Here is a 25997-nt window from a genome sequence, read left to right on the forward strand (position 1 = left end):
CTTGGAGAGCAGCTGGTAGTGGCCTTCCCTTCTGCCAGTATGAAAACCTACCCCAAAGGAACCCATGGCTGGTGGGGAAGGTGGTGGCTAGCGTAAGGTGTAAGTGAATGTTTGCATGCTTGCCCTTCATGGTTTCCAGTGGGGACAAGAAGCATCAAGAAGGGTTCAGGACTGAAGGTATGATTATGCTGACTGGATGAAATTTGGGAGGGGGGGGGATCCCCATCTGAGAATAAATGTCCCAAATGTGCTGCCCTTTAGAAGGACTTTTAGATGGAAAGGTTAACAATATTAATATTCCAACAGATCATGCTCCCCGTTAGGTGTGTGAGAATAGTCAAATGCAACAGAGGGGAAAGCAACAGGCATTAAAACAGATTGGCTTGGTTCTATGAGACTATATAGTTCTGGTTGGATCTCCTTCTCTACCCTGGACATGACTGTGCCAAGCTGTAGGAGAAATGCTTCTCTTTGATGTGTCAGTCAGTGATACAAAATGAACAGTGTGTTCTACTCTCAACATTTCGTACTGGTTTGGTAGTACAAGGAGTATACTGTACTAGGCAGAGTGCATCAAGTAGAACTGGCATGTCCAGATAACTGGAGTCTCCATTCTTCCCAATAGTACATTTGATGCAAGATCAGCTTATGCCGCGTAACTTCCTAAGTGGACTGCAAACAGTGCTGGATTTATGTATAAACTAAACAAGCTATAGCTTAGGGCCACACTCTCTTGGGGCCCCCCAAAAATGTAAAGGAATAAAACCTGAATGTACACTTCCAAAATATAAGATAAAAAACAAATAAAATAAAACCTACATACAGCAACAGTGTTTTGTGCTGTGTAGGCTCCTATGATGTAAGTAATGGGCCCCACCAGCTAGCCTGCTCCCTAAAGTATCACTGGTATTTATTTCACTATTAATATACTTATTTCAGTTCAACAATTACTTTGATAAAATACATATTTTGTGATGTGCAAATGGCTTTAGATACCTATTAGGTCCATAAATTACCATATAGCATATATTCAGCACACTAAAAACAGTAACAATTTGTTGTTGACAAAGGACAGCTGGACATATAAAGGGCTCCATTACCTTCAGTAGCTTAGGGCCTCATCAAACCTAAATCCGGCCCTGGCAGCAAAGCATCTTTAGCAACCTTGAAAGTTAAGTATAACTCCTCTCTCTAATTCCCCAGCCCCATAAGTACAATGTAGTAGAATGTAGAATCGGATGTATAGATGCCACCCTTCTTGTAGCCTGTACATCAAGGCAACCAAAGCCAATGGAACAAGTGCTCTGGTGCTAGAGCAACCTCTTTTTGCAAACTGAAAAAAACACACACATGCATTACAACCGATACTATTGGTTTTAAGAGAATGCTCATTTCAAGCCTAACTTATTATTATTAATCTAGAGCATCTGTACCTCACTCTTCAGCCAAAAAAGCTCCCAGAGTGGCTTACATACAATCAGCCCACAAGCTTGAAATCTAAAATAAAATGACATGGGTACCAATCTACACCTGCTGCATGTACAGTGGTACCTCGGATTACATACACTTCAGGTTACATACGCTTCAGGTTACAGACTCCGCTAACCCAGAAATAGTACCTCGGGTCAAGAATTTTGCTTCAGGATGAGAACAGAAATGGTGCAGCAGCTGCGCAGCGGCAGCAGGAGGCCCCATTAGCTAAAGTGGCGCTTCAGGTTAAGAACAGTTTCAGGTTAAGAACAGACCTCCAGAACGAATTAAGTTCTTAACCTGAGGTACCACTTTATAAGTAATAAGAGTCCAGCATCCTGTTCTCATCATGGCCAGCCAGGAAGCCTGCAAGCTGAACATGACACCAACAGCACTCTGCCCAACCTGTGCAGCCCAGCAACTGGCATTCAGAGTTGTGGGAGTGGAGGTGAAATGCAGCCATCTTGGCAAGTAGCCATCAATCATAGCTTAAGAAGCCCAATCCTATGAAGAGTTAAGCACACCTAAACCCTTTGAGTCCAATGGCCTTAGGCAGGATCAGGCTGTTCATATGCAAAGTGTGGTCCTTATCTCTTTTGTCCATTATTATGTCTTCTTTCACAGATGGGGGGGGGGGGGGAGGAGAGAGTCTGAGAAAGGATGACCTGCCCACAGGTAGCAAGTTCCAGGCACACGTGACACTTGAATCCAGCCTCCTGCACCGTCTGCCAAACAAACGCTGTTGCATATTAACATTTAATATCTACTTTAAATTGTTTAAAATGCTTTTCTCATTTGTTTCTTCACTCTCCTCCCAAGGAGCTTGAAGTGTTGGGAGCTCACAACCACCCTGGAGGGTAGGGAAGAGCAGGCTGCACGGTAGTAATTTCACCAAAGCAAGGCCCGCGGGTATTTGAACCTGCATTTATAACGTCCAAATTCTTGGCACCGGCAATTGACTATTATCGAGCAGACTCGAATATAGAGATTGGCAAGCCGATTTTACCAAAAAAGAAAAAAAAGTAAAGAAAGAAAGCGAGTTTCTGAATTTTTAATAGGGTGTGTGAAAACACAGCCTATATAGAGGTAGCAACGGGAGTTGCTTCAGTTCTCGCTCTGTATTTCATATATATTGCAAGCCACGAGGAGCAAACTCCGGAAAGTTGTTGCGTCGTTGCTTTTCCCCTTTCCTCGCGTCTTGCACAACAAGCGGAATTTAAGGGCGTCCGCGATTTCTTCACCCCTCCGCGAGTTTCTGCTGTGATCGCCAAAGGCTGAGAGCGCTGGTTTTATTTTTTTTAAAGTTTTCTCTTGCTTTCCACCTTAAGGGCGTCCCGGGACTCGACCAAAAGTTGTGCGCGTGGGAGGGCGGGGGGGGGGGCGGTGGTTGTCAGAACGAAAAACAGCGGCCGCCAGGAAATGAGTAAGTTAGAAAGTGATCGTCGTAGTAACGCCAGCTTCGTAGGAACGAGCGGGGAGGATGCCGAGAGAAACGGGAAGGAGCTCCGACTGAGCCCTTTGTCCGCCTGAACTTATCCAGCATGAAATCCGCGTGAAAAAGTCCGGCGTAGGAAAGGACGCGGGCAAAGAGATCCGCGTTAACCGTTTAGGGTTATACAAGAAGTTTGCAGGACGCTGTAAGTAGGAAGTTTTAGCACATTCTGCCACCAAAAGGTGGCCATGCCATATATTGCTTTGGTGCGCGCGCGCGCGTGTGTCTTTGTGTCTGAAAACGCGGTTCCAGGTCTGAGCCCGTGTCGAGGAGGCACCTCCATCTTCGTCGACCGGGGGGTGCGAGTCTTCCCCCCTCGCCTTGCCCGCTTCCGCCCTCCCCTTCTGCTGCGCGCAGCCCCCGGAGGTCGCCTCCTGGTGAAGAAGGGCGAGCAAGGCGGAGCTGCTGCTCCGAGGGTCTGCGAGAGGTATGCGCGATGTGGCCTTAACAAGAGGGAAGTTGGGCTTGTAGCGAGCAGGGCAACATGTTTCTTAGTTTCTTGAGAAATGAGAGCGGAAGAGGCGCATCAAGCAGGGCAGGGAAGAAAAAGCACCATTTAAAGACATAGTCTCTGTCCCAAACCCTGCACTTCCCCCACGAAAATAACTTCGTTTTTGTAGCTTGCTGCTGTATGCGCATCCTTTTATTTTTGCACACAGGCCTGGGTTGTACTAAATGGATTTGCTTAACAGTAAGCCCTACTGACTTCTGCTTCACTTAATATTAAAGAGATGTGCTCATGGGCATAGCCAGGATTTTTGTTTGCGGTTCTGTGCCCCCCCCCAACAAAAGGTCTTTACCCCCCCCCCCCGTTTGCTATGGATTTTTATTGGGGGGGAAAGATACACCCATGGGTGTGCTTACGATCAAGGCCTTGAACATGTCATTGACTTGTTAGTTTCTTGGCTTCCCAGCCATGTAGCCTTTGATTTGCTTATTCAGAAAGTAAGGGCTGCCATCACGCAGTAAATGATATAACATTCTTCAGATAACACGGGACAAAGAATAAAGGATGTATGAGTTAAATAACACTGACTTTGTTCTATCCATCAGACCTGCAGTAGGGACTGTTCATATCCAATCTAGCTTCTTATCAGGTAGGTACTATAAGGACCTAATGCTTGGAACTAATTTATTTACAGTAATTATAAGCTGCCCAATAGAACTGGCTTCTGGCTGACTTAAGACAACAAACCATTACAATGCAATTACAATCAATAAAACAATAACAAGTAACATAAACATGTCAGTGGCATCAAGGAAAAAAATATAAGAAGATGCACTGTGTTACTAAGAGAGCACAGATCATCTACAATTTGGAGGATTAAGAGTGTACAGATGTAACAGAGCCTATGAGAATTGAATGGTTTTCACCTGGTGCTGAAAACGGTTTTAAAAAGCAGCAGGTAAGCCTCCCTGGGGAGGGCATTTAATAACTTGAAAGACTTGGGCAGCAATCCTGCATACACTTATTTGGAAGTGAGCAGCACAGCTCAGTAGCACTTGTTTCTGAGTAAATATTCATAGGGATGGGCTACCAGACTCATTTAATTCTTCTGCTTTGGATAATACATTGCTACTTCTAACTAGAAGGGGACTGGAGTATGAAGTCTCAATAACTACTAGTCACGGGTGGCCTCTGCAATCAGAGGCAGCATACCCTGGGATGCAAGGGAGCAACAATGCGAGAGTGCTCTTGCGTTTAGGCCATCCTTGTGGGCTTCCCAAAATTATCTGCTTGGCCACTGGTGTGGGGGAGGGATGCTGATGGTTTAAATATAATTTCCAGCGTAGTTCTTCCGCTGGCCAGCAGCACAACTAGTGCTTGCAAAAGCATTATGATTATTGGTGGATAGAAACATTAGCAGCAGAAATTAGAGGAAACTAGCCCCTAAGGTAAGCAAAGAAGGGGCTCAATGAAATATTACACTAAATTTTGCATATTTGGCTTGACCCACTCACTGCTGAACTGAAAAACATACCTGAAGAAACTCTGAGAAAAGATGGGGGGGGTGCCTGTATTATATACAGTACGTGCAACAAAATGCTTGCCTGTAACTGTGTGTGTGACCATAAAGTCACAAAATTTATGCCCAGCTGCATAGTTTCCATTTATGTTTTTGATAGCGGAGTGCTCCTGAAAGGTAGACATTCCAGTTCTAGGTCGGGAGCTGGCACAATTTGGGTGTGGCATGGGCAGGGATGCAGCTGTGTATGAGGATCCCTGGCCCACGTGCTGCCAGAAGCAGTAGGTGCCAGCTCAGCTGTATAAGCAAAAGCCCTGGCCCACAGAGAAGCAGGATGTGAGGTAAATGGGAAAGAATGGAGCAATGTGCAACCAACAACAGATACATGAGGAAAAGAACCACATATTTGAAACCTTGCACAACATTAACTTAGTGGAACTGGTGTAAACTTTGAATAATATGCATGTTAACCATGTCTACTTCTGTCAACCGTGTGACACCTTTCTGAGGCACATGTTGCAGTCCAATTGGCAGTAGTCTAGTGCAGTTTGTACCAACTTCTTCAGCACTATGGACAGTTTTAAAGAAAATATTTTGAGTTGTGGATTGCTGCTGTTTTGCAAGTTTATGTAAACATTTGCATACATGTAGAGATGACTCGTCTTGGCCCCTTCTGCAATATACATGAAAAGCAATACAGTGGTACCTCTGGTTACATACTTAATTCGTTCTGGAGGTCCGTTCTTAACCTGAAACTGTTCTTAACCTGAAGCACCATTTTATGGGCTAATGGGGCCTCCCGCTGTTGCCGTGCCGCCAGAGCACGATTTTTGTTCTCATCCTGAAGCAAAGTTCTTAACCCGAGGTAACATTTCTAGGTTAGCGAAGTCTGTAACCTGAAGCATATGTAACCTGTACAGTAGTACCTCGGGTTACAAACGCTTCGGGTTACAAATTCCGCTAACCCGGAAGTAGTTACCTCGGGTTATGAACTTTGCCCCAGGATGAGAACGGAAATCGTGCGGTGGTGGTGCAGTGGCAGCAGAAGGTCCCATTAGCGAAAGCGCACCTCAGGTTAAGAATGGTTTCAGGTTAAGAACGGACCTCTGGAACGAATTCAGTTCGTAACGTGAGGTACCACTGTATTACAGTATACCACTTTAAACAGTCATGGCTGCCCCATGCCCCCTGGAATTCTGGGAAGTGTAGTGTGTTATGGGTGCTGAGAGTTGTTAGGCAACACCAATTCCCCTCAAAAAGCTACAATGTCCAGAGTTCCCTAGGAAACAGGATTGACTGTTAAAGGGAAGTGTAGCTTTGAAAGGCGAATAGGGGCCTCCTAAAAACTCAGCAAAATCTTTTCTTCATTGAGAATTACTATCTTCCTGAGGATAAAGATCAGCAACCTAAAGTTCAGATTCTGCAGAAACAGGTATTTGGACCAGTCTCCCCAAACCATTTAATAGACACAGTTGGCAGAATCTGCACCTTGTCAGGACAAACAACCAAAACTCTTCCATCTTCAGTAATAGGACAGGTAACAGCTCATGCAAAAGGCAGAAAATGGTTGCAGGCAAACCTGGTTTGAACATGATTATATAGCTTTGTTCATTCCTGCCACCTACTGCATGTATTGGTTGTGGCTGGCAGGAACTGTACTTCAAAACAGCTGGAGGGCATCTGGATGGCAAAAATACCCTTAGGCCTGCCAGATGCTCTAATCGTGTGAAGTGTTTGGCTATCAAGATGTCTACCCTCATGAAAGGGGTAAGATAACATTACTTCCTGCTAGGGCTTTCACCTGATCAAAGACATCTTCATTGATTTAATTTGTTGATTAAATGTATTAAATCTGCACAAGTTAGCACGTGATTAAAATTATAGTATTGAGGAAAAGGAGTGCTTTCTTTGTTTTTAAATGAGGTATGCATGTATCACAGAAGGCAGCATTTTAGAAGTGGGTATCTGATACTGTGTGGGAGTGAAAGGGGAAAGCCTCCTTCCTGCCCTCTGCAATTATTACCAACCCTTGTACTACAATGAAGCAATACGGGGAGATTTTGTAAATGTTTCGCCCAATTAATTGGGGACACTCATTCATCAAATAATGCAACCTATTAATCAGTGAAAGGTTGCAGCTCAGCTTCCTGGATGTTCTCTGTTCAGTGAAGAGGAGCTCAAATGTACCAAGCAAGAAGTTTTATTAAATAACTGTGTACAACAGGGCTTCTTTCCTTTGGCTACTTCCTCTGGCTTCTAGCTCTGCCTCTTGCTTGGGGCTGACCTCTAAATTTGATATGGGTAGTGCCCTTAAAGGAGGGGTGTGGAGCCTCCGGCTCACAGGCTAAACTTGGCCCATGAGGCTGTTTTGGGAGAGCCACATTCATCCTCCTCACACTTTACGTTATGTCAGATCTGGGGCAGATAAGGGCAGGAATAATTGGGAGCTTAAGGTGGGCTCAGCAGTGCCTGGCACTTGGGAACCCCACAAGGGATTTTGACAAGTGGATGGGATGAACAACCTGAGAGCCAGTGTGGTGTAGTGATTAAGAGTGGTAGTCTTGTAATCTGGGGAACCGGGTTCACGTCTCTGCTCCTCCACATGCAGCTGCTGGGTGACCTTGGGCTAGTCACACTTCTTTGAAGTCTCTTAGCCCCACTCACCTCACAGAGTATTTGTTGTGGAGGAGGAAGGGAAAGGAGAATGTTAGCCACTTTGAGACTCCTTAGGGTAGTGATAAAGCGGGATATCAAATCCAGACTCTTCTTCTTCAGTCATGTGAGATGTGATTGGCAGGTTGATGCCCATACCCACCTGTCAGATTTGACCCCTAAGACCAATCCTGATAAGCATCTGGCCCATGGAGCCAGAAAGGTTATCCACTCCTGCCTTTAAAGTGTGGCGTTGAATTCAACTAAGTTGTGCTAGCAAAAGCCAACATAAAGTGCCCTGCTAGTGCAATGGGGCTTTCCTCCCTTTCTCCACACACTCCCCAAATCAGGATGGTTGGGAGTACCTCCAGAAGAGCACTTGGGGCAGAGAGGGAGCAGGGAGATATGCCATGAGCTCCTTAGCGCTATGTTGAATTCCACCCATAGTCATATCCTTACAGATGGGTTCTCCCCCTGCTCCTGGTCTTTGATTCAGACTCTTAACCAGGGTGGATTTGATTTAAATCAAATTGATATAAAACACAATTTAAATTACTAGTCAGTAAGACTTGGTTTAAATCACTAGTCAGTAAGACTTTATTTAAAGCATTTTTTAACAGTAAGACTCATTCTTGCTGGTATAATCTTAATATTTACAACCAGATGAAGGTTTCATTTTTGGAATAATAATAATAATAATAATAATAATAATTATACCCCACCCATCTGGCTGGGTTTCCCCAGCCACTCTGGGCAGCTTCCAACAGAATATTAATATACAATAGTCTATTAAACATTAAAAGCTTCTCTAAACAGGGCTGCCTTCAGATGTCTTCTAAAAGTCAGAATAGTTTTACAGTTGTATCAAAAATTATTGATTTGGTTATACTATTAGAAATACATAGACAGATAATTATGAAATTATCGTGAGGTTTAATAAGTTAACTGTTTATATTTGGGCCACTTTTCCGCTGTACTTTTTGGATAGGAGAAAAATAATCATTTCCTTAATAACAATTTAAACAATTTATTTAACTAAAACAATAACATTATAGCATATGTATCCATGTTTGTTAACTGATGTGGTTAAACGGTTGTTGTTTTAAGAAAAATTAGACTGAGTTTTAACACACATGAAAAACTTAAAACAAATCCTTATTTCCTGAGGAATAGCCTTTGGACTGTAATGTAACTTAAATAGAAAACTATATTTAGAAAGATTTTTCCTCCAAAAGCATTTTATTTTAAAAATCCAATTTAAATTTTTAAAATTTAATTTTTAAAAATTTAAATTTTTAAAAATTTAAATTTTAAAAAAAATTAAAGTCATTGATTTTTATCCACCCTTCTCTTAACTGGAAAACTGTCCAACTCTGCTTTTTGACATCTGGAACAGTATTATCATTTCTAAAGAGAAGGTATAGACATGGAGAGAGTCTCTGTGTCACTGTGAGAGTCATGATGCATCATTTCCATGGTGCTGCAAATTAGCCTTCTAATGGGAGAAGAAGATCTTTGTTGCCTCCTGGTTACAAACCAAGCAACCATTTTTGCTCACCACAGACGTGTCTCAGATGAGTAATGTGTTGGCCAGTTGCCTTGTATTTGGTGGATCTGCCATGGAGACACATGGCATGGCCCTTCTAATATTTTCTGCTGCTTCTAGAAAGAAGAGGGTGAGTGATATTTACCTAAATTTAAATTATAGACGGATCTAAAGTTTCTGGTAATATCGGGGCACCCAAGGTGCACCTCTGCACAGTGCCTCTTCAGTTGTTGCACTGCAGCTCCCATAATTTCTTACTGCTTTTAACTTCTTTTAAACTTTTTATTAGGGAATTGTTTGGTTTTATGTTTTTATATTGTTGTGGACTGCTGTGATATATTTTCATGATGCAGCGGTATATAAATCTTTATAGAAAGAAAGCAAGAAAGTTATATTGACATTCTTCACTTTGCAATGAAAGTGGGTGAAATGCTTTGGTGAGTCACCACACCTGTATATTCTTGTACTCCTTATTCTCTGCTTCTGTTTAAATGTATGTGATGCAGAAATTCAGCTCTCCTTCTGGAAACTGCATGTGGTGTTAACAGTACAGTGGTACCTCGGGTTACATACGCTTCAGGTTACAGACTCCGCTAACCCAGAAATAGTGCTTCAGGTTAAGAACTTTGCTTCAGGATGAGAACAGAAATTGTGCTTTGGCGGCGCGGCAGCAGTAGGAGGCCCCATTAGCTAAAGTGGTGCTTCAGGTTAAGAACAGTTTCAGATTAAGAACGGACCTCCGGAACGAATTAAGTACTTAACCAGAAGTACCACTGTACATATTTTATTTTAGCATCTTTACTACTGGCAAATTCATTGTTCATAAGGGGCTTTCACTTTCTTCATCTCTTACAAACAGGAAAGGAAAAGCAAATGTCCATCAGAAGTGAACTATTGATTTCACACGAACTATTTCCCATCATTGCAGTCACTTATGGGCGTCTGTCTTTCATTTATGGCAAGACCCTTGACAATTTAAATTGGAGAGGTCAGTTTCTGGAGTATGCTTTTGGTCCCTTCAAGGGCTTTGACATAAAAAGGGAAATATGGTGACATTCTGATGCATTTCTAAAAATTCTGTCTCATCTTCAAAATCTATAGCAAGAGCTTTAATTTATTCTTCTACCTGGATATAAATCAAAAGGACTAGAGAAGGAGTACCTTTTAAAAGGCTTAAAGCAGTGTCTTCTGACACTGTCCAGTGACCAAGTAAAATAAAACTAGAAGCAACACAATTGAGCAAATCAGCTGTAAATGGTTGAAAACATGAGGTTATTAAGGTATGGTCATACAGCCTGCTAGTCTTTTCACACTTTAAATGATATCACACTTTATAGCTTTAGAGTTTCTTATGGGCACTGTTTAATAATAATAATAATAATAATAATAATAATAATATCTTTATTTCTGTTAAGGAAAATTCCAGGGTAAGCTGGGCTGTTGAGTATCTTTTCACCCTGAGATTTTCCTTAACATTCCTAATCAACCATTGAATTCCTGGCATTAAATCTTTTTCATCATCTGATAAATGGAAAGGGATCTTGTTTCAAAAAGTGAAAATCTGGACATACAAGGGTTTTTTTGGGGTGCCTTCGACCACAGTATTCTGGGTATGTCTGGACGTATGGCAACCCTGTCTGTAGCAGTTATGTTGTTGGCTTTGGAGCTGCTATTGAACAGAGATGCCTGAGCGTTCAGCCCTTTTTATCTGTGATTTGATATAGATGTTGTAAGCTGCTGTGAATGCCCATGTTCTGACCACGCAGCCTGTAAATGACTGCATATCCCTAGTGGTACAAACAAGACTTCTCTTAAGTTGCCTGGAGGATGAGGAAACATTTGAGCTCTTGTTTACTTTCATACCTAGATCTAATTCTTGTCCTTTTTTTAGTAATTGGCGAGTGTCCAAGTGGGGAAGCTTTTGGTCCAGGAGTGCATTTTGTCACCATGCATTCTCACCACTTTCTGCCAAGTTTTCTCCACTTCCTCCTTTTGTTTTGACAACTTCCTGTTCCAAGGCATGATCCGAGAGCACATGATGCAGCTACTTTGCTGAAGCAAATCAGGTCTAGATCTGGCTGGTCAATTCCTAGATGGTAGACTGCCCTGGAAACACACCTGTCCAGCCTTGAGTTCCATGATGAAAGAAAGTTGGGATATGATAGATTAGATAGATATAGATGATAGATAGATGATAGATAGATAGATTATGATAGATAGATATAGATAGATGATAGATAGATAGATAGATAGATAGATAGATAGATAGATAGATGATAGATGATAGATATAAATGCTGAAAGGAGAAAGGAGAATGGCAAGTGGTTGTATAAAGGAAACCATAGTTACTGCTGGAAGCAGGACATCCAGGCATACAGGGTTACCCATTCAGCCCTACCTTTGTTTCAGTCCATAAAACAAATGGAGTAGGACTGCCTCTCTTCTTTCAAAAAATGACAAAAGTGGCAAGAATGACTCATGTGACAAATAGGTAACTGGGCAAATATTTCAGTAGAGCAACTGGATTGGTTCCAGAAGCAGCTGATTTGAATAAAGGTATTTGCCTTACTGACCAAGAGAAAAATCACTTAAAGCCTGGCAATAATTATACAATAATAACCCAGTACATTGTTTGTGCGCAGAAGCAACCCAGCCCAGTTTTCCTATTGGATATATAGGGATTTTTAGTCCTATTGAAATACTACAAAAAAATTGTTGTATGAGAATCTTGTGAGATCTGCTGGTCCTGGGTCTTACGTATTGTTCCCTTGCTGATAGGAACACATCTGGCCAGTGGAAGGAAGAAATGTCAAAAACTATGTGTAGTGCTTGTATTGACTAGGATTGTTATTGCGTCTGGCCCCTTTTCACAGGCATTGTTATTTTAGGGAGTCCCTAAAAGCAATTGTCATGAGGCAATGTGATCAAATGAACTGCTGCTGATGCTGCTTTTAAGCTTCTTGTTGAAACCAGAGCAACTTTCATCATATTGTAGCACAGTCCTCAAGCAATAAATGAAAAAAGAAGAATGTCATTTTTGATGCATGTACAGTAGTTGTGCCTGTAAAACCTCACGACTGAGAGGTGCTGAATTAGATTTGGCTGGGTGCTAAGATCTTCTTCAGTACAGCATACTTTTAAAGACAATTTAGAACAGGATGCTAGGTTTCAGATAAAACTGGTTGAGAATAACTTTGGTTGTGCAATTTTGTTCAGCTATTTTTCAGGAGAAAAAGTGGATCATCCTCGCTTCAGGAATACTACACTGCTTCTGTTTGCCTTGTACAGGAAATGTCCTTAGGCTGTTAAACAATATGTCACTCCTATTGTTTTCTGAAGGAACAAATACTTGACCTTGTCTCCATTTGGCTTGCCAGGCATTTGTGCTCTGGTAAAGGAGGAGCCACTTTGAACATCACACAGGAAAAACGTCAGGATTTCCATGAAAATTATTTACCCTTAATAATTGAAAGGGAGGTCCTTTCCAAAAGTTATCAGCATGTATGCTGGAAAGAGTGGCCAGTCCTGCCCATGTGACTGACTTCTCTGGCAAAAGCAGGATGTTCCTAGTATTTGTGATCAGTGGCAGTGTTTTGAGATACATGGCAAAACTAAAGTTTTCTTTTGAATCTCCACAAAGCTATCTGGAGATGTCCGATCTACTGTGTACCTATTCCTAATTGGTAGCTTAAAAAGCCACATTGATGGGGAAGGGCAATCACCTCATTATTGCCATTTTTGGCATAGGTAGCACAGGACCCATCAAAAAGAGTGTTCATAGTGGGAGGCAGAAATGGGCATTTCACATTTTTCTTCTGATTCATCCCCAGGTCTAGTCTGACACCCAAAAGGCTAGTAGAGGAAGTACTGATGCACTGGGCCCATAGCCAACAGGACCCCCAGACTCCATTTGAAGCCAAATGTGCATCTACCCTTCTAAGAAATTTCTGTGAGATGAGCCTGCCTTTTAGTGTTTTTAACCAATAAATAAAGGCAGAACTGTTGTTTAGACAGCAGGTGATAGGAACCCCTGGTGTTGCTATCTGCTCCTCTTGAGTGCAGTTTTCCTGCTTCTTTCTTCTTTTCTACTCTTTGGAATCTCCATATTTTGCTTTTCCTTTCTCCTAAGCAACCAGGATGGACCTTCCTGTGGTGGACTCTTCTGAGATCAGATACTCCATAGAAGTTAATTTTTGAAAATCCCGCTGGCACCGTTGCTGACATCAGAAATGAAATTGGCAAAGATGTTCCTGGCCATAGAGATAATGTGATACGAAAAGCTTCCTTTTCTTTATTTCTGCATAGTGGCCTGCTGTTAAAGACATAGGAACACTATGTATGCTGTGGCAGTGGCAATCCTAGATAGCCTACAATCTTGGTGGAACACCAAAAACGCTGTGAAAATTCTTTTTTAAAAAACGTTTTGGAAAATGTATTGAATTTGCCATAGCTCACCATCGCCATCTAGTGTCACATTTGTATATTGCTCTTTACAACACACCTAAAACGTTTTATTTGCCACTGTATAGCTGAGTCCCTAGAAAACATGGCCAGAGAAACTAAGAATCAGGATATGTAAGAAACACAAAGGAGAGTACAAGGAAATATTCAGGTAATATTTGCTACTTTTAAAAAGATGTGGGTGGAATTCAATATCATTCTAAGGAGATTGTTCTCTCAGCACAAGCGTTTATGCTTGTGTGATGAAACGACCTCCCCATTTCACCCCCGCCCTATCATCAGTTAATACAGGGATAAAATCTTATCACAAATCCCTCTTCAAGGCAGAATCAGCTAAATAGTTAACCTTTGGCAGTACGCACAGGCATTTTGCTTTGATTTTAAAGTAAAACCTTGTATTAGACCATACAGCATTAGCTGAATAATTTTAAACTCAGCATTTGAACACCACCAAGAGTGAATGCCATTGTTGCAGGCATGCTTAGAGACCACAAAAATATAAATTGCTTTTCCTTTGCTGTAGCCTCTGTACCCTTTACTCTCTTATGTGTAACAATCTTCCTTGCTGATCATCTTTCTAAGGTGGAGTGTCCTAATCTTTTAAAACTTTCATCACATCACATAAGCTGTCTCATGATAGCGGGTATCGCTAGAATTCATAGATAATCCATTATTATAGCAAGAGCTTTGAAGAGACAGCAGGTGTAATTGAAACAACTGCCTATATATAAAGTTTTACTCTCCTTGTTTAGCCATTCCTTTAACAAGGTTTTAAAACGTGTGTGAGATACAGTTTGTCAAGACAGATCGGCCTGATTCATTTGTAACGCTAAACCATAATTTAACGCTTCATGCATGAGTCTTCTCCTTCTCCTCACCTCCAAAGTGTCCACAGCTCAGAAGTGTTTGCAGTTTCTCGTAAGTAAAATAAAAATTAAATAAACGTTCACCCTGTTTAGCATCCCAACCAGAGCCACATTCCTACAAGAATCTGCTGCATTGAAATGTCACAGAAGGAAATAGCATTTTTGGTGCTAAACAGAAGAGTGTTCAGAACCTCTTTCGAGGAGCTTATCCCTATGTTTGAGTTTCCTGCAAATCTTGCTCCTCCCAAAGTGAGTTGCCTCTATTGAGTTCATCACTAACTTTGTGGGTGAGGTCGGGTGGCGATGTTTCTATTTTACATAATGTACGTGAGGGGTTTTGTGTCAGCGTCGCTTGTGCAGGTTCTCTTTGCTATTCGCTTGTGTTCCTTCAGTGCTGAGAGAGGTTGGGTGTTGGCCTGCGGTGTGGTTGTTCATTTGTGATTGGTTGTGGTGGGGTGGGTGGTTGTTTTGGATCCGGTTAGCCACACACACCCCTCCACCTCTTTCCACCTTTTCTTCCTAATGTAACACTAATGTCTCAACAAATGAAACTGATCTGTAGAAAATGTAATTTGAAAAAAGAGACATTCCACATACTTTTGTAAACCAAGAAATCTTTAATAAAAATACATTTTAATATATTTTTTACTAACTTTGTGGGGGTAATGAAAATCTGGGAGAAGGGAAGTTGGGGAACCTTGGCTTCTATCTTTATGGGCTCAAACAAGTCCAGAAGGCATTTTCCTCTTCCATAATTGGCAGCACAATGAAAGCGAAGCAGTTTAATCACTCGGTAACAGAAGCCAGGTAAACACCCCCTGAAGGGTTTATGTCAGAGCTGCTCTGCTCTTTTTTCTTTCTTCCCTCTACACTACCCATTGAAGTAGACATGCAAAGTGGTGTTGGTGACGCCCTTGTTCCATCTGATGTTGCTAACCAACTGGTGTGCACAGGTAGGGTGGGAAAGCATGTCTAAATATTAATAAAAGCTTTGTGTGTTTGTCAGGGCCAGGATTATGGTTGTTATGCATCTAATCTCACATACGCAAGAAGCGCGGCCACACCTTTCAGCCCCGAGGTGAATGCTGCTGGAGCACTAAGATCAACCAACATAGCTTGCTTCTCACCAAAATGTCAGGTCTCTTAAGGAAAAACCTTCAAGGCATGCAGGTCTTGCTATGATCTTGGCTTGTGGCATCTCTTCCCACCAGTTCCCAGAAAACTTGTTAGATTGCACAGCCTTGCTTTGAAAGGAGCATGTTAGTGCTGTTGCCTGTTTTCCATGTAGCATTTATACATAGAAATAGATGTCATCAGTGGCGTAGCGTGGGGGGTGCAAGGGGTGCCAGCCGCACCGGGCGCAACATTTTTGGGGGCGCACTCGGAGCTCTCTGCCCCTACCAGGCTGCGAAGGAAGGGACGAGGCTGCGCGCTCCCCAGCCCAGGCTCCTTGCGACGCTTCAAGCCCGGCAAGCTGCACCCTCTCGGCGGCGCGCTGCAGGTGCTTCCCCAATCCTGTCCGAGCACTAAGAGCAGGAAGTCGCCCTGCCGGCTCGGAGGAGGCAGCCCAGAAACGGGGCGGGAGAGCAGGACGCCGCCCCGCGCCACCTCGCCTCAGGCGCCGCCTTCTGCGCGCACACTCGCTTGCCGCTAGAAGCCCTGCGCGTCGCCCGGCATTGGCACGCGTTTGGGCGGGCTGCGGAGGGCGCGAGCGCTGCGTGCGCCCCAGGAGGCCGGCGAGGGCGGGAAAGCGGGCGGCTCGCTCCTCCCGCGCGCCCGAAGGGGCTTGTTTGGCGGTTCTCCCGGAGAAGGAAAGCACCGCATGAGCATAGCAGTGGAGGGTGAGTCTCAACTTTTCTGGATGAGGCTCTTGGAACGCGGCTCCGAGCGGGCGCGGCGAGGCTGCAAAGCAGCCGGAGAACTGACCTCGCGGAGATCGGAGAGCGCTGCGGCCTCAGAATTGAGGCTATGGAGCGGCACAGGGCAAGACTCTGGAGCCTTGGAGGTCCAGGACGCCACTCTGCCAAATAAGCCGCAGAAGGATCCCCAGGCGCAGGCGAACGTGCTCTGCTTTGCTCCACGCCGAAGCAAATGAAGGATTAGCTGTAATAAATTAACGATGGGTCCCTGTGAGACCATTGCTTCCGGAATATAATATAGCCAACTGCCTAAATTTATGTTTTCCCATGAATTACATTGATCTGGAGCTGGAGGGTTAGAATTTTTATTTTTCGTTTCGTTTACTAGGTTTTAAAACAGCTTAAGGTAGCCTTTCTCAACCTGTGGGTCCCCAGATGTTGTTAGACTACAACTCCCATCACCCCTAGCTAGCAAGGCCAGACCTCAGGGGTGGTGGGAGTTGTAGTCCAACAACATCTGGGTGGGGACCCACAGGTTGAGAACCACTGGCTTAAGGAATATTTGCACATCAGTCTGAAACTTCTTTAGGTTACAGCTTGACCTTGTGGATGTACAGCTTGGAACGGAGGTCCCCCTGTCCTCAGTGGGGTTTGGTCCCAAAGTGAGTGCACAACTTTAAAGAGAGCCAACACCAGGTGTGGGGCAGCCCTCAGGAAAGTGGTGGGGCCACAAGGTGCCATGAGAAGGCTGATGACACCCAGCTTTATTTCACCATCTGGTGAGATGGCTGAGGGGAAATAAACTGAGTTTGAATCTTGGCAGGATGGAGCTACTAGGGGTTGCTGGTTCTGGTGCTTGAGAATTGGACAGTTGACTGTCCTGAATGCAGCTGCACTCCCATTTCTTTTTAAAAATTACATTTATATACTGCCTTTCACCCAACAAGCCCATAAAAACACAAATTGCCCAACATGATATTAATAAACAATACCCCCAAACTCATTTAAAAGGCTATGGATGGTTCAGTCAGCCAAAGGCCTGGCTGTAGAGCAACATTTTAAAGATATGTAACGAAAGTGCCAGGTGAGAATCCCTAAGAGCATTCCACAAAGGGAGCCACCACGGAAAAGGCCCATTCTCATGTTGCCATCCTATGGACCTCTCGTGGAGGGGGGAACTTGAAGGCCTCAAATGATGCTTGCAAGGTCCAGGTTAAGGGAAAGATGGACTCTGAGGTATTACAGTCCTGAGTCATTTAAGCACTCTGTTGTTGTTTTTTATAATAATTTTTATTGGTTTTACAACATGAAAAAAGAATAAACAAAACACAACACAAACAAACATAGCACGACTTCCCCATACCTCCCCTTCACTGCATCCTTGTTTTAAATTTTTTTAGCAATCCTTCATCCATTTTTATGTTTAATTTTCTTTAAAATTTTCTTAAACTTAAATTTTAACAGCTGTAATTCTCTGCATCATACCCCTTGACATCTTAGCATTCCGAAATTTTACAACAGTTCTTAAGATAAATTTTAATTTTTTTCCAGTCCTCTTCCACTGTCTCTCTCCTCTGGTCACGAATTCTGCCGGTCATCTCTGCCAGTCCCATAAATTCAGTCACCTTGGTCTGCCACAGTGGCGTAGCGTGGGGGGTGCAGGGGGGGCCGGCCGCACCGGGCGCAACATCTGGGGGTTAGGGGGCGCAAATCCACGGGTTAGGGGGCGCAAATCCATGGGTTAGGGGGCGCAAATTACTTGCCTTGCCCCGGGTGCTGATAACCCACGCTACGCCACTGGATGTCATGCACACATACTTCATATAAAATCTGCTTGTTGGTCCCCCCCTTCTGTCTCTGTATTATGCCCTGCTGAACCAATTTTAAATCACCCTTTTGTTATGAACTGTGGCCTCCAGTTGACTGTAGAAGAAGCCATGCCCATTTGATCAAGTAGGGGACTAGGGCATGCCCCTAATGAGACCACCTCTTATCTTATTGCTGTCAAGCGTCTTCCCTGCTCACTTCCATGTCAGAGGCGCCTGTAGTTAGTGTTTCAAGACCAAAGCCCCGTCGCTGGCAACGCGCCATGCTATATTTGAATCTCAAAATATACAAGCTGTTCTCTAAAAATACAGAGCCAAAAAAGGAACTCTGTGGCACTTCCTGAAGATCTCTTGCAAACGGATGAAGGCACCTTGTAGCTTATTTTTAAACAACCTCGGTGGGATTTAGGTTTGGAAAATAACTATTTCCTCCTTTTTTTTTAGTTAAATAGGATATATTTAATTTTATATGGATGCCTTCTAATTGAAGTATTATCTAAGAGTTTAAGATAACAACCACTTTTTTTTTTAGACCACTCATGGTCCTCTCCCATTGTCTCTGCTAAACAAAGCAGCCCTAATACTCTTGGCTATTCCTTGTAGGAAATATGTTCTGTGCAGGGCTGCTTCTGCTATGCAGCAGGGTATAGCGAGGAAATATATGAAGGAAGGTGTTTGGTGTTTGAATGGTGCATCAAGACTTTTGAAAGGGGAGGTAGTTAACCTGATGTCCTCTAGATGTTTTGGACTGTAATGTCCATCCGTGGACGTTAGCTATGCTGACTGGAGGCTGATTAGAGATGAAGTCCAAAACAACTGGAGGGCACCAAGTTGGCTACCCTCATTCTAAAGTATTTGTCTTAGCAGAGGGGGATTTTTTTCCTGGCTTCAGGCAACTAAATATATTGGGGCAGACCTGGTTCTATATGCTCAATAACCCTTTGCTTCTCTCACCGTATACCCCTTGCAACACCCCTATGCTGGCTTCTAAGCCCCTCTTGGAATCGCAGAAACTGTTTGTCCTCATTTTCATGATCCTCTGCCAGCTTCCCCCACCTGATCTTTCTGCCCTTGTCTCTCAATAAGCCCTTTCCCATTGATTGTCACTCCTTCCAACTCTTCCACCCATAGTGTAGTGGCAAATCCAGAAGTTTAGGGTCCCTTCATGGCAGTCACAGCCATGCTCCTTCTAAGATTATACCATTATCTTGTAATTATACTGTAATAATAATTAGGAATGCATTAGGAGGATCTGTGCAGATCTCCATATGTTTCCTTTCAGATAGCTGTACTGTGCATGTACTTGGGCAAATGATTCAGTGTGCTCCCAGTATCTTCTTTTGGAGTGACTTTAAGTTGGACTTTCATGAAATTCCATTGTACGTAATAGAACTTGCACACCACTCTCTTGAAACTGAAGGAAGCGCCTTGCGTTTCCAGTGTTTCTAAATGCTTGGCTTTGGGGCATATAAAAATCCTGGGCCTCTACCCAACTTGGAGCCACTCAAAAGTTGCCTGCATTTTCAAGCCACCTTTTTGGCAACCTCCCTCTCAGAACATCTGCATAGTGCCCTTCCTTCAGATCTGTCCTCAAAGCCCACCTCTTCCATGAAAAGTGTAGCATGGCCGCTTAATTCATTCCCACTACTACCATAATGAAGTCTAAAACACCTGCAATTGCATCGGATCAATTTCTCGTTACCCTTCCTGCACTCCCATCACTCTTCCCCATTATTATCAAAAGCTGCAAGATCCTCGAGGCAGAGGCCTGAATACTTCTTTTTCAATAGGCATCAAGTCATACATCAAGTCATGACTAGACCTTTGCAGTTTCTGATTCACCAAACAGAATTCAGTCTTGTAGCTAGTAAATCTGGTTTTTCTCTATCAGGGACTGCAGAAACAGGTTTATCTACCCCCTCCAGGGTTATCATCAATCATGGGTGGTGGGTTGAATCCACACTGTGCAGGGTGTTGTCCACCAGCAGCACTTAATAAAAAAATCTGGCAGATTTTTGTGTGGTTTTTGTGGTTGTGTTCTTGCTTTTAGAGCGTCTGTGTTTGATGAGGTTTAGCTTTCCCTTTGGAGAGTGGTGTGCTGGAGAAAATGACAATTTTCTAATAATGAGCAAATGACGACCATGTGAACGTCTGCTGCTGCAGATCCAACCTGATAAAAAATAATTAATTGTGCTGCACTTGTAACAAGGATGTGAGGATGTCACCTAGGAAAGGGTGAGACAGGAAGAAATAATACCATTTCACTTTGCTCTTCTCAAACCAGTTGCAGGATTTGTGCTGATATCTGTGTGCTCTGGTGATGGATCTAGGGGTGTTCTTTTTAATGCTATCATTGAAAGCAGAGAAATAACAAGATAGATGGTTCACTGTCCTTACCTACACAGCAAGACTGGAGCAACCCTAAAATGTTTGCTAAGATGAGGTTGAGCCAAGGGACTCGTACGCCTGCCCTTACTTTGCACATCCAGTTTTGCTAATCGTGAGTTTTGACAAAGAAGTCAAGATCCTATGTGTTCAAATGGCTGTAATCTATTGTCCTTCTGTCCATCCGATAGCATTTGTATTGTCGCTACAGTGGGGATTGAGCTAGTACTGTTCTTCTCAGCCTGTAGACAAGACAGATTGGAAGGGCAGCATTTATCTCATGTATTCTCTTGTGCCGTGTAAGAGTAGATGGATGGTTCTGCTTTTGAAAAGGTCACTCTACCCTATTTTTAATCTGGAGTGCATATACCATTACACTGCATCACCTATACGGACTCCAGCATCTCGGGGAGAAACAGCAATAAACTATTGATCCATCTTCCAGTGAGTTTTTAACCACCCCACCACCACCAATCAAAAGCATACTCAACCGTGGTAGGGTCAACTCCCATGTTAGATAGATGGACAAACAGTTTAATTGTGTAAAAGCCCCCATTAATGAAGTGTTGTTGACGATATTGCCAATGATATTGATATGTTTTCAACTGACAAAAGTGAATGTGGTGCTTCAGCAGTAGCCTATAGTTGGGAAGGTTTTTACTCCTCTGTCATATGTATGTGATTCACTTGTAAATAAAGAAAGGCCTTGCTTTACGGCCATACCCAATCTGGTTGCTATGGTAACTAACTGCCAGGATTGAGGGCAAGGTGGTAGCCGGTAAGGTAGTGAAAGATCCAGTCTTAGAATTACAAAGGGGTGGCTATGCCGTAGCCCCGCAGTGAAACCAAGCCAGTTGATGCTACCTAGTGATGAAAATGTGTCACTGGACAGAGGGGCTCCTTACCTGGCTTCTCACACCCATCCTCTTAAAAATCTCTGGACAGCATCCATGTTCTCTTTCCTCATGATTGTGGTGTGCTCTGTTGTGGGAATACTGAGCTTCTTTATTGCTAAAGTAGCAAAAAATTTCTTGTATATTGATTGCTTTATAGGGTGAGATAGGCACCAGGTTGGGGAAGACTGGTTTAGGCCTTTCTCAACCTTGGGTCCCCAGCTGTTATTGGACTACAACTCCCCGTCATCCATAGCTAGCAGGACCAGTGGTCATGGATGATGGGAGTAGTAGTCCAACAACATCTGGGGACCCAAGGCTGAGAAACACTGCTTTAGAGGGATATGCGAATAACGGTTCCTGCAGTGATGTCAACAGTGCAACTACAATCTTTCCTGATCCTCGCTCCTTTCTCATTACATTTTTCCTAAAGTTTTTATCTGTGTTTGCATCTACATCTACATTCTTCATTATTTTTTTGCATCTGTCTCCCTTAAGTGCAAAACCCTTGTCTCACTCTCGGGTTTTTTGGGGTGTGTGCACAGGCTGCTAAACATATAAGGACACCTAGATGGGAAATCAATTTGCAAAACAAAAGAGACTTCATCTAAAAGATAAAGGCTGGGATCCTAACCCCATCTACCTGTAGACTACATTGAATTCAGTAGGACTTACTGAGTAGACATGGCATGGATTGTTCTTATTAGTTAAGCTGGTGTGCTCGGATACTGCAGAGGGGCAAATCTTTGAATCACATTCATTTACAGGCTAGAAGGGAATAATTATAGGCTACTGGCAGCTGCTTCCTCTCACTGTTCACATTATGCAGGATGTCTATTTGGGGTGGGCTGCATGTGGCAGCCACCACTTACCTGTGACTTCTTCCATCACATGACTAATTTCTATACCTGCCATGGAGCTTGGTCTTTAGATCCCCTCTCCCCACACACTTTGGGCTCCGTGCTATTGCCATACAGTGATGACATGATATGTGCTACACCATGAGCAGAACTCCTCCTCAAATAGAATCCTGCAACAGCAGTATCTAGGTCTTTTATGGGATCCCAGGAATCACTATGGCGCCATGATGGTGGCTGCAGGGACAGCTTCTGATACTGTCTGACTTCAAGGAACAGAGCATCCTATGGACCACAGCACTCTAGAGCAGGCACCCCCAAACTCAGCCCTCCAGATGTTTTGGGACTACAACTCCCATGATCCCTAGCTAACAGGACCAGTGGTCAGGGTGATGGGAATTGTAGTCCCAAAACATCTGGAGGACCGAGTTTGGGGGTGCCTGCTCTAGAGGAAACCCCAGCACAGAGTTAGGGGGCGGGCAGGGAAGAAATCTTTGCACAGACAGAATCTTAGCGCTATCACCACATTGAATACAACCCTGTATCTGAAAGTTCGCAGATATTTCTTGTGTTCCTGTTCGTTTGTTTTTATCCACTAAGCCGAGAATTCATCTGATTTCCTTGTGTGCATGTGCAGATCTAAACACAACTGACTGTTTCTCTACCTCTTCCTCACAGGAAAGTTTTTGCCATGCCAGCGGGAATCTTCCGGGTGTGCCTGGTGGTTATCACAGCTATCGTCAACCATCCGCTCCTCTTTCCAAAGGAAAATGTCACTGTTCTTGAAAACACACAGGAAGTCATCCAGAAGATGAAAGAGCGGGAGGAGAACCTGAGGCTGGAGCAGCTTAAACTGGAGCAGGAGATTGCCATGCAGGAGACCTTAACAAAGCCTTCAGTGAAGGCTGCAGAGACAGAGGAGCAATACAATCACAATCCCCTCTCTTGGAATTTCTGGACTGCTTTGTCCATGGTGGTTTTCCTTCTGATTGAGTTCTGGCGGCAGGACTACAAGGAAGGGACTTGGCAGAATTATGCCAATGAGGAGGATGAAATTAGTGTCCTTGGGAAAGCGCTCAAGGGAGTCGTCCTGCCAGACAATGCCACATTGGCCAACTTCTATGAAAAATGCCTCCAGGTTGTGACCGGTGATATCGCCAGAAACCGAGAGCTTGTGGAAGGCTTTGCAGATGACTTGCTGGAAGCCCTGAGAAGTGTGTGTAACCGAGATGCAGACATGGAAGTAGAAGAATCCATAGGAGTGGGGAGCATGTATGAGAACTGGAGAGCTCACAAGCCCTTAGCTTGTGACTTCATTGTCCCTTTTACCCCTCCGGAGCCATATTGTTTCCAGTTAGAAAGCTGGTGTTCGGAAGAAACCGTCTCCCCAGACAAACAGGGTTATGGGATGATAAAGATCTTGCGGGCGGATGAGAACTCAACAGGATGTATCTGCGACAAGACTAAGCTCGGGGAAGACCTGCTGTGTCTTCTTCACAGCAAAATGAACCAAGCTAGGCAGAACCAACATATGGAGGACCTCCTTTGTTACAAGGACACTCGATACCTTGATTCTGACCAGGTTATGACGTGGTTCCAGCTTGCGCTTACTAAGGCATGGAACAAAATTTCACACAAGTACGAGTTCAACCTCACTTTCAATCTCCTGGATGCGCCTGGGGCTCTAAAAATCAAGTTTCGATCTGGAAAGACCATTACTTTCAACCTCACCCCGGTGGTACAATATGCTGATTCTGATGTATATTTCATCTCCCATTTCCCATGCAATAGCCTGGCAGAGGACCCCTCTTCCAGCATTCACTGGCTTCTCACGTTTGCAGTATATGAGAAGAGATACATCCAGTTTATTTCCAAAACTCTGCCTGCCAACTCCTGCCACCTCAGCTGCCTCCAGATTCTGTCCTTCCTTCATGGAAAGCAGTGCAGTCTAACAGGAACAGGCAGCCTTACAAACTACCACTTGAAAACAGTGATGCTACATTTACTACAGACGCTTCCTTGTGCAGACTGGGCTTCTACGCAGCTGCGAGCCAGGCTGCAAGACATGCTCAGATTTTTAGAGAAAAGCTTGCAGGAAAAGAGGCTTTACCACTTTTTCGTTGGGAACAGGCACCTGCCGTATGAACTGGGTATCCCCATAGAGTTCCAAAAGGCAGAACCTCTAAACCTTTTCCGCCACTTTGTATTGCAACGAGACGCTTACAGAAAGACTATGGACACGTTTCATGAGATGCTAAAGAACACAGCAGCTTTAATAAATGAATATGCCATGCATGTTCCCAATGGACGAGTGACCTCACTACATAAAGAACCCCTGTAGCCAAATCTCTGAGAATTACAATATGAACAGATCTCCCCCATTGGGAGCAAACTGCTTTATATGCTCACATAACTCCAAAGATTGGTAGAATGGAGATACTTTTCTCATTTTCTTCCCAATGTTGTTGGCTGATATTTATGCAGCTTCTAACGTTTAAACTGTTGTGTATAAAGTTTGTTGTAAATAGTTGAAGCAAAGGAGGTGTCTAATTTATTCCTATATTGACATTACAGACCTTGGGATTTGGTAGAGTCTGTGTGGTTTGTTTATGTGAAGATGGAGATGGTGACAGCTCTGCAAAAGGAGTTCTTGTAGGAGAGAAAACATAGTTTGAAAATTGGTTATAGATGTACAGCCCTGTACTTCACAAATGATCAATCATCCACTGTGAAGGGAATTCTTTTATTTTGTCCTAAACTATTAAGCAAATGCAGAAATAGGTTGCAGAAATACCAGTTCAGTAGAGCTTCCTGCAACTATCTAGATAGCCTCTACATACTTTCACACCCTGAGCCCCTGGAGAGGATCTAGAATTTCTGTCCACCTCCAGTGAAATATATTCATATCTATGAACCAATGGTAATACCTACATAAAGCCATCCAATGATGCAAGCATCATGCAGGGTATTTGAGCATGCCTTGTCTACATTTCCAGCTACTATTACTTTTAAGACTTGACACACCACTAAAATTCCTTTTTTGTATTTCTCTCCAATAGCACCAGACCTAACTGGCAAGAATATTTTCCAGAACTGTTAGATTAACCACTGGCCTAAACAGATCATTACCTTGGTGCCAGGGATCTGAGGTTATGATGCATTGCACACACTCTGGTTTATTTTTACATGTTAAGTGTCACAGGCAGACCACAGCAATAAACTGCTGTTCTCAACAAAATGAAAGAATGACCATACGTTTTAAGATTTCCTGAAATTCAGGTTCTTCTACAAAGATGACATCCTGGATTGGTATCCATATGTTTGGTGTAATGTGGGGGAAAGGACAAAAATTCAGGTATGGGGTTTTTTTTAAAAGGATTCTTTTGAAAGGCAAAGGTGCTACTAGTTATAGTGGCTGGGCTCTGTCTTCATATTTGGAAACAGCAATGCTTCTGAATACCAGGAATCCACAGGAGGCGAGAGTGCTCTTGGCCTTGGGTCCTCCTTGTGGGTTTTCCGCAGGCATCCGATTGGCCACTGAGAAAACAGGGTGCTGGATTAGATGAGCCATTGGCTCTTCCTTTGCTGCTTTCCACCTTGCATTTGTATCTGCCGTGATTCTGAACATGTGCCAGGTTTTGTTCTTTTCTGGAAAAGGGCTTTGGAAATAGCAGTTATCACTTAGGAAGTAAGACTTTACTACTGCTGCTGCTACTATTCTCT

General features: G+C 43.5%; 1 protein-coding gene across 1 annotated transcript; it reads left to right on the forward strand.

The window, feature by feature from the left end:
* The first annotated feature begins 2847 nt into the window (after positions 1 to 2847).
* On the forward strand, positions 2848 to 24864 carry ITPRIP (inositol 1,4,5-trisphosphate receptor interacting protein). The gene is made up of 2 exons (XM_081863427.1): positions 2848 to 3107; positions 22953 to 24864. Exon 2 carries the CDS (start codon positions 22966 to 22968, stop codon positions 24613 to 24615), a length of 1650 nt encoding a protein of 549 aa, XP_081719553.1. The 5' UTR covers positions 2848 to 3107; positions 22953 to 22965; the 3' UTR covers positions 24616 to 24864.
* The last annotated feature ends 1133 nt before the right edge of the window (positions 24865 to 25997 follow it).

The sequence above is a fragment of the Podarcis erhardii genome (genome assembly GCF_964252035.2).
Source record: "Podarcis erhardii genome assembly, chromosome: 5".
Classification (NCBI taxonomy): Eukaryota; Metazoa; Chordata; class Lepidosauria; order Squamata; family Lacertidae; genus Podarcis; species Podarcis erhardii.

Coding starts and splice junctions, on each gene's coding strand:
- ITPRIP (XM_081863427.1), top strand. CDS start 22,966: ATGCCAGCGGGAATCTTCCGGGTGTGCCTGGTGGTTATCACAGCTATC.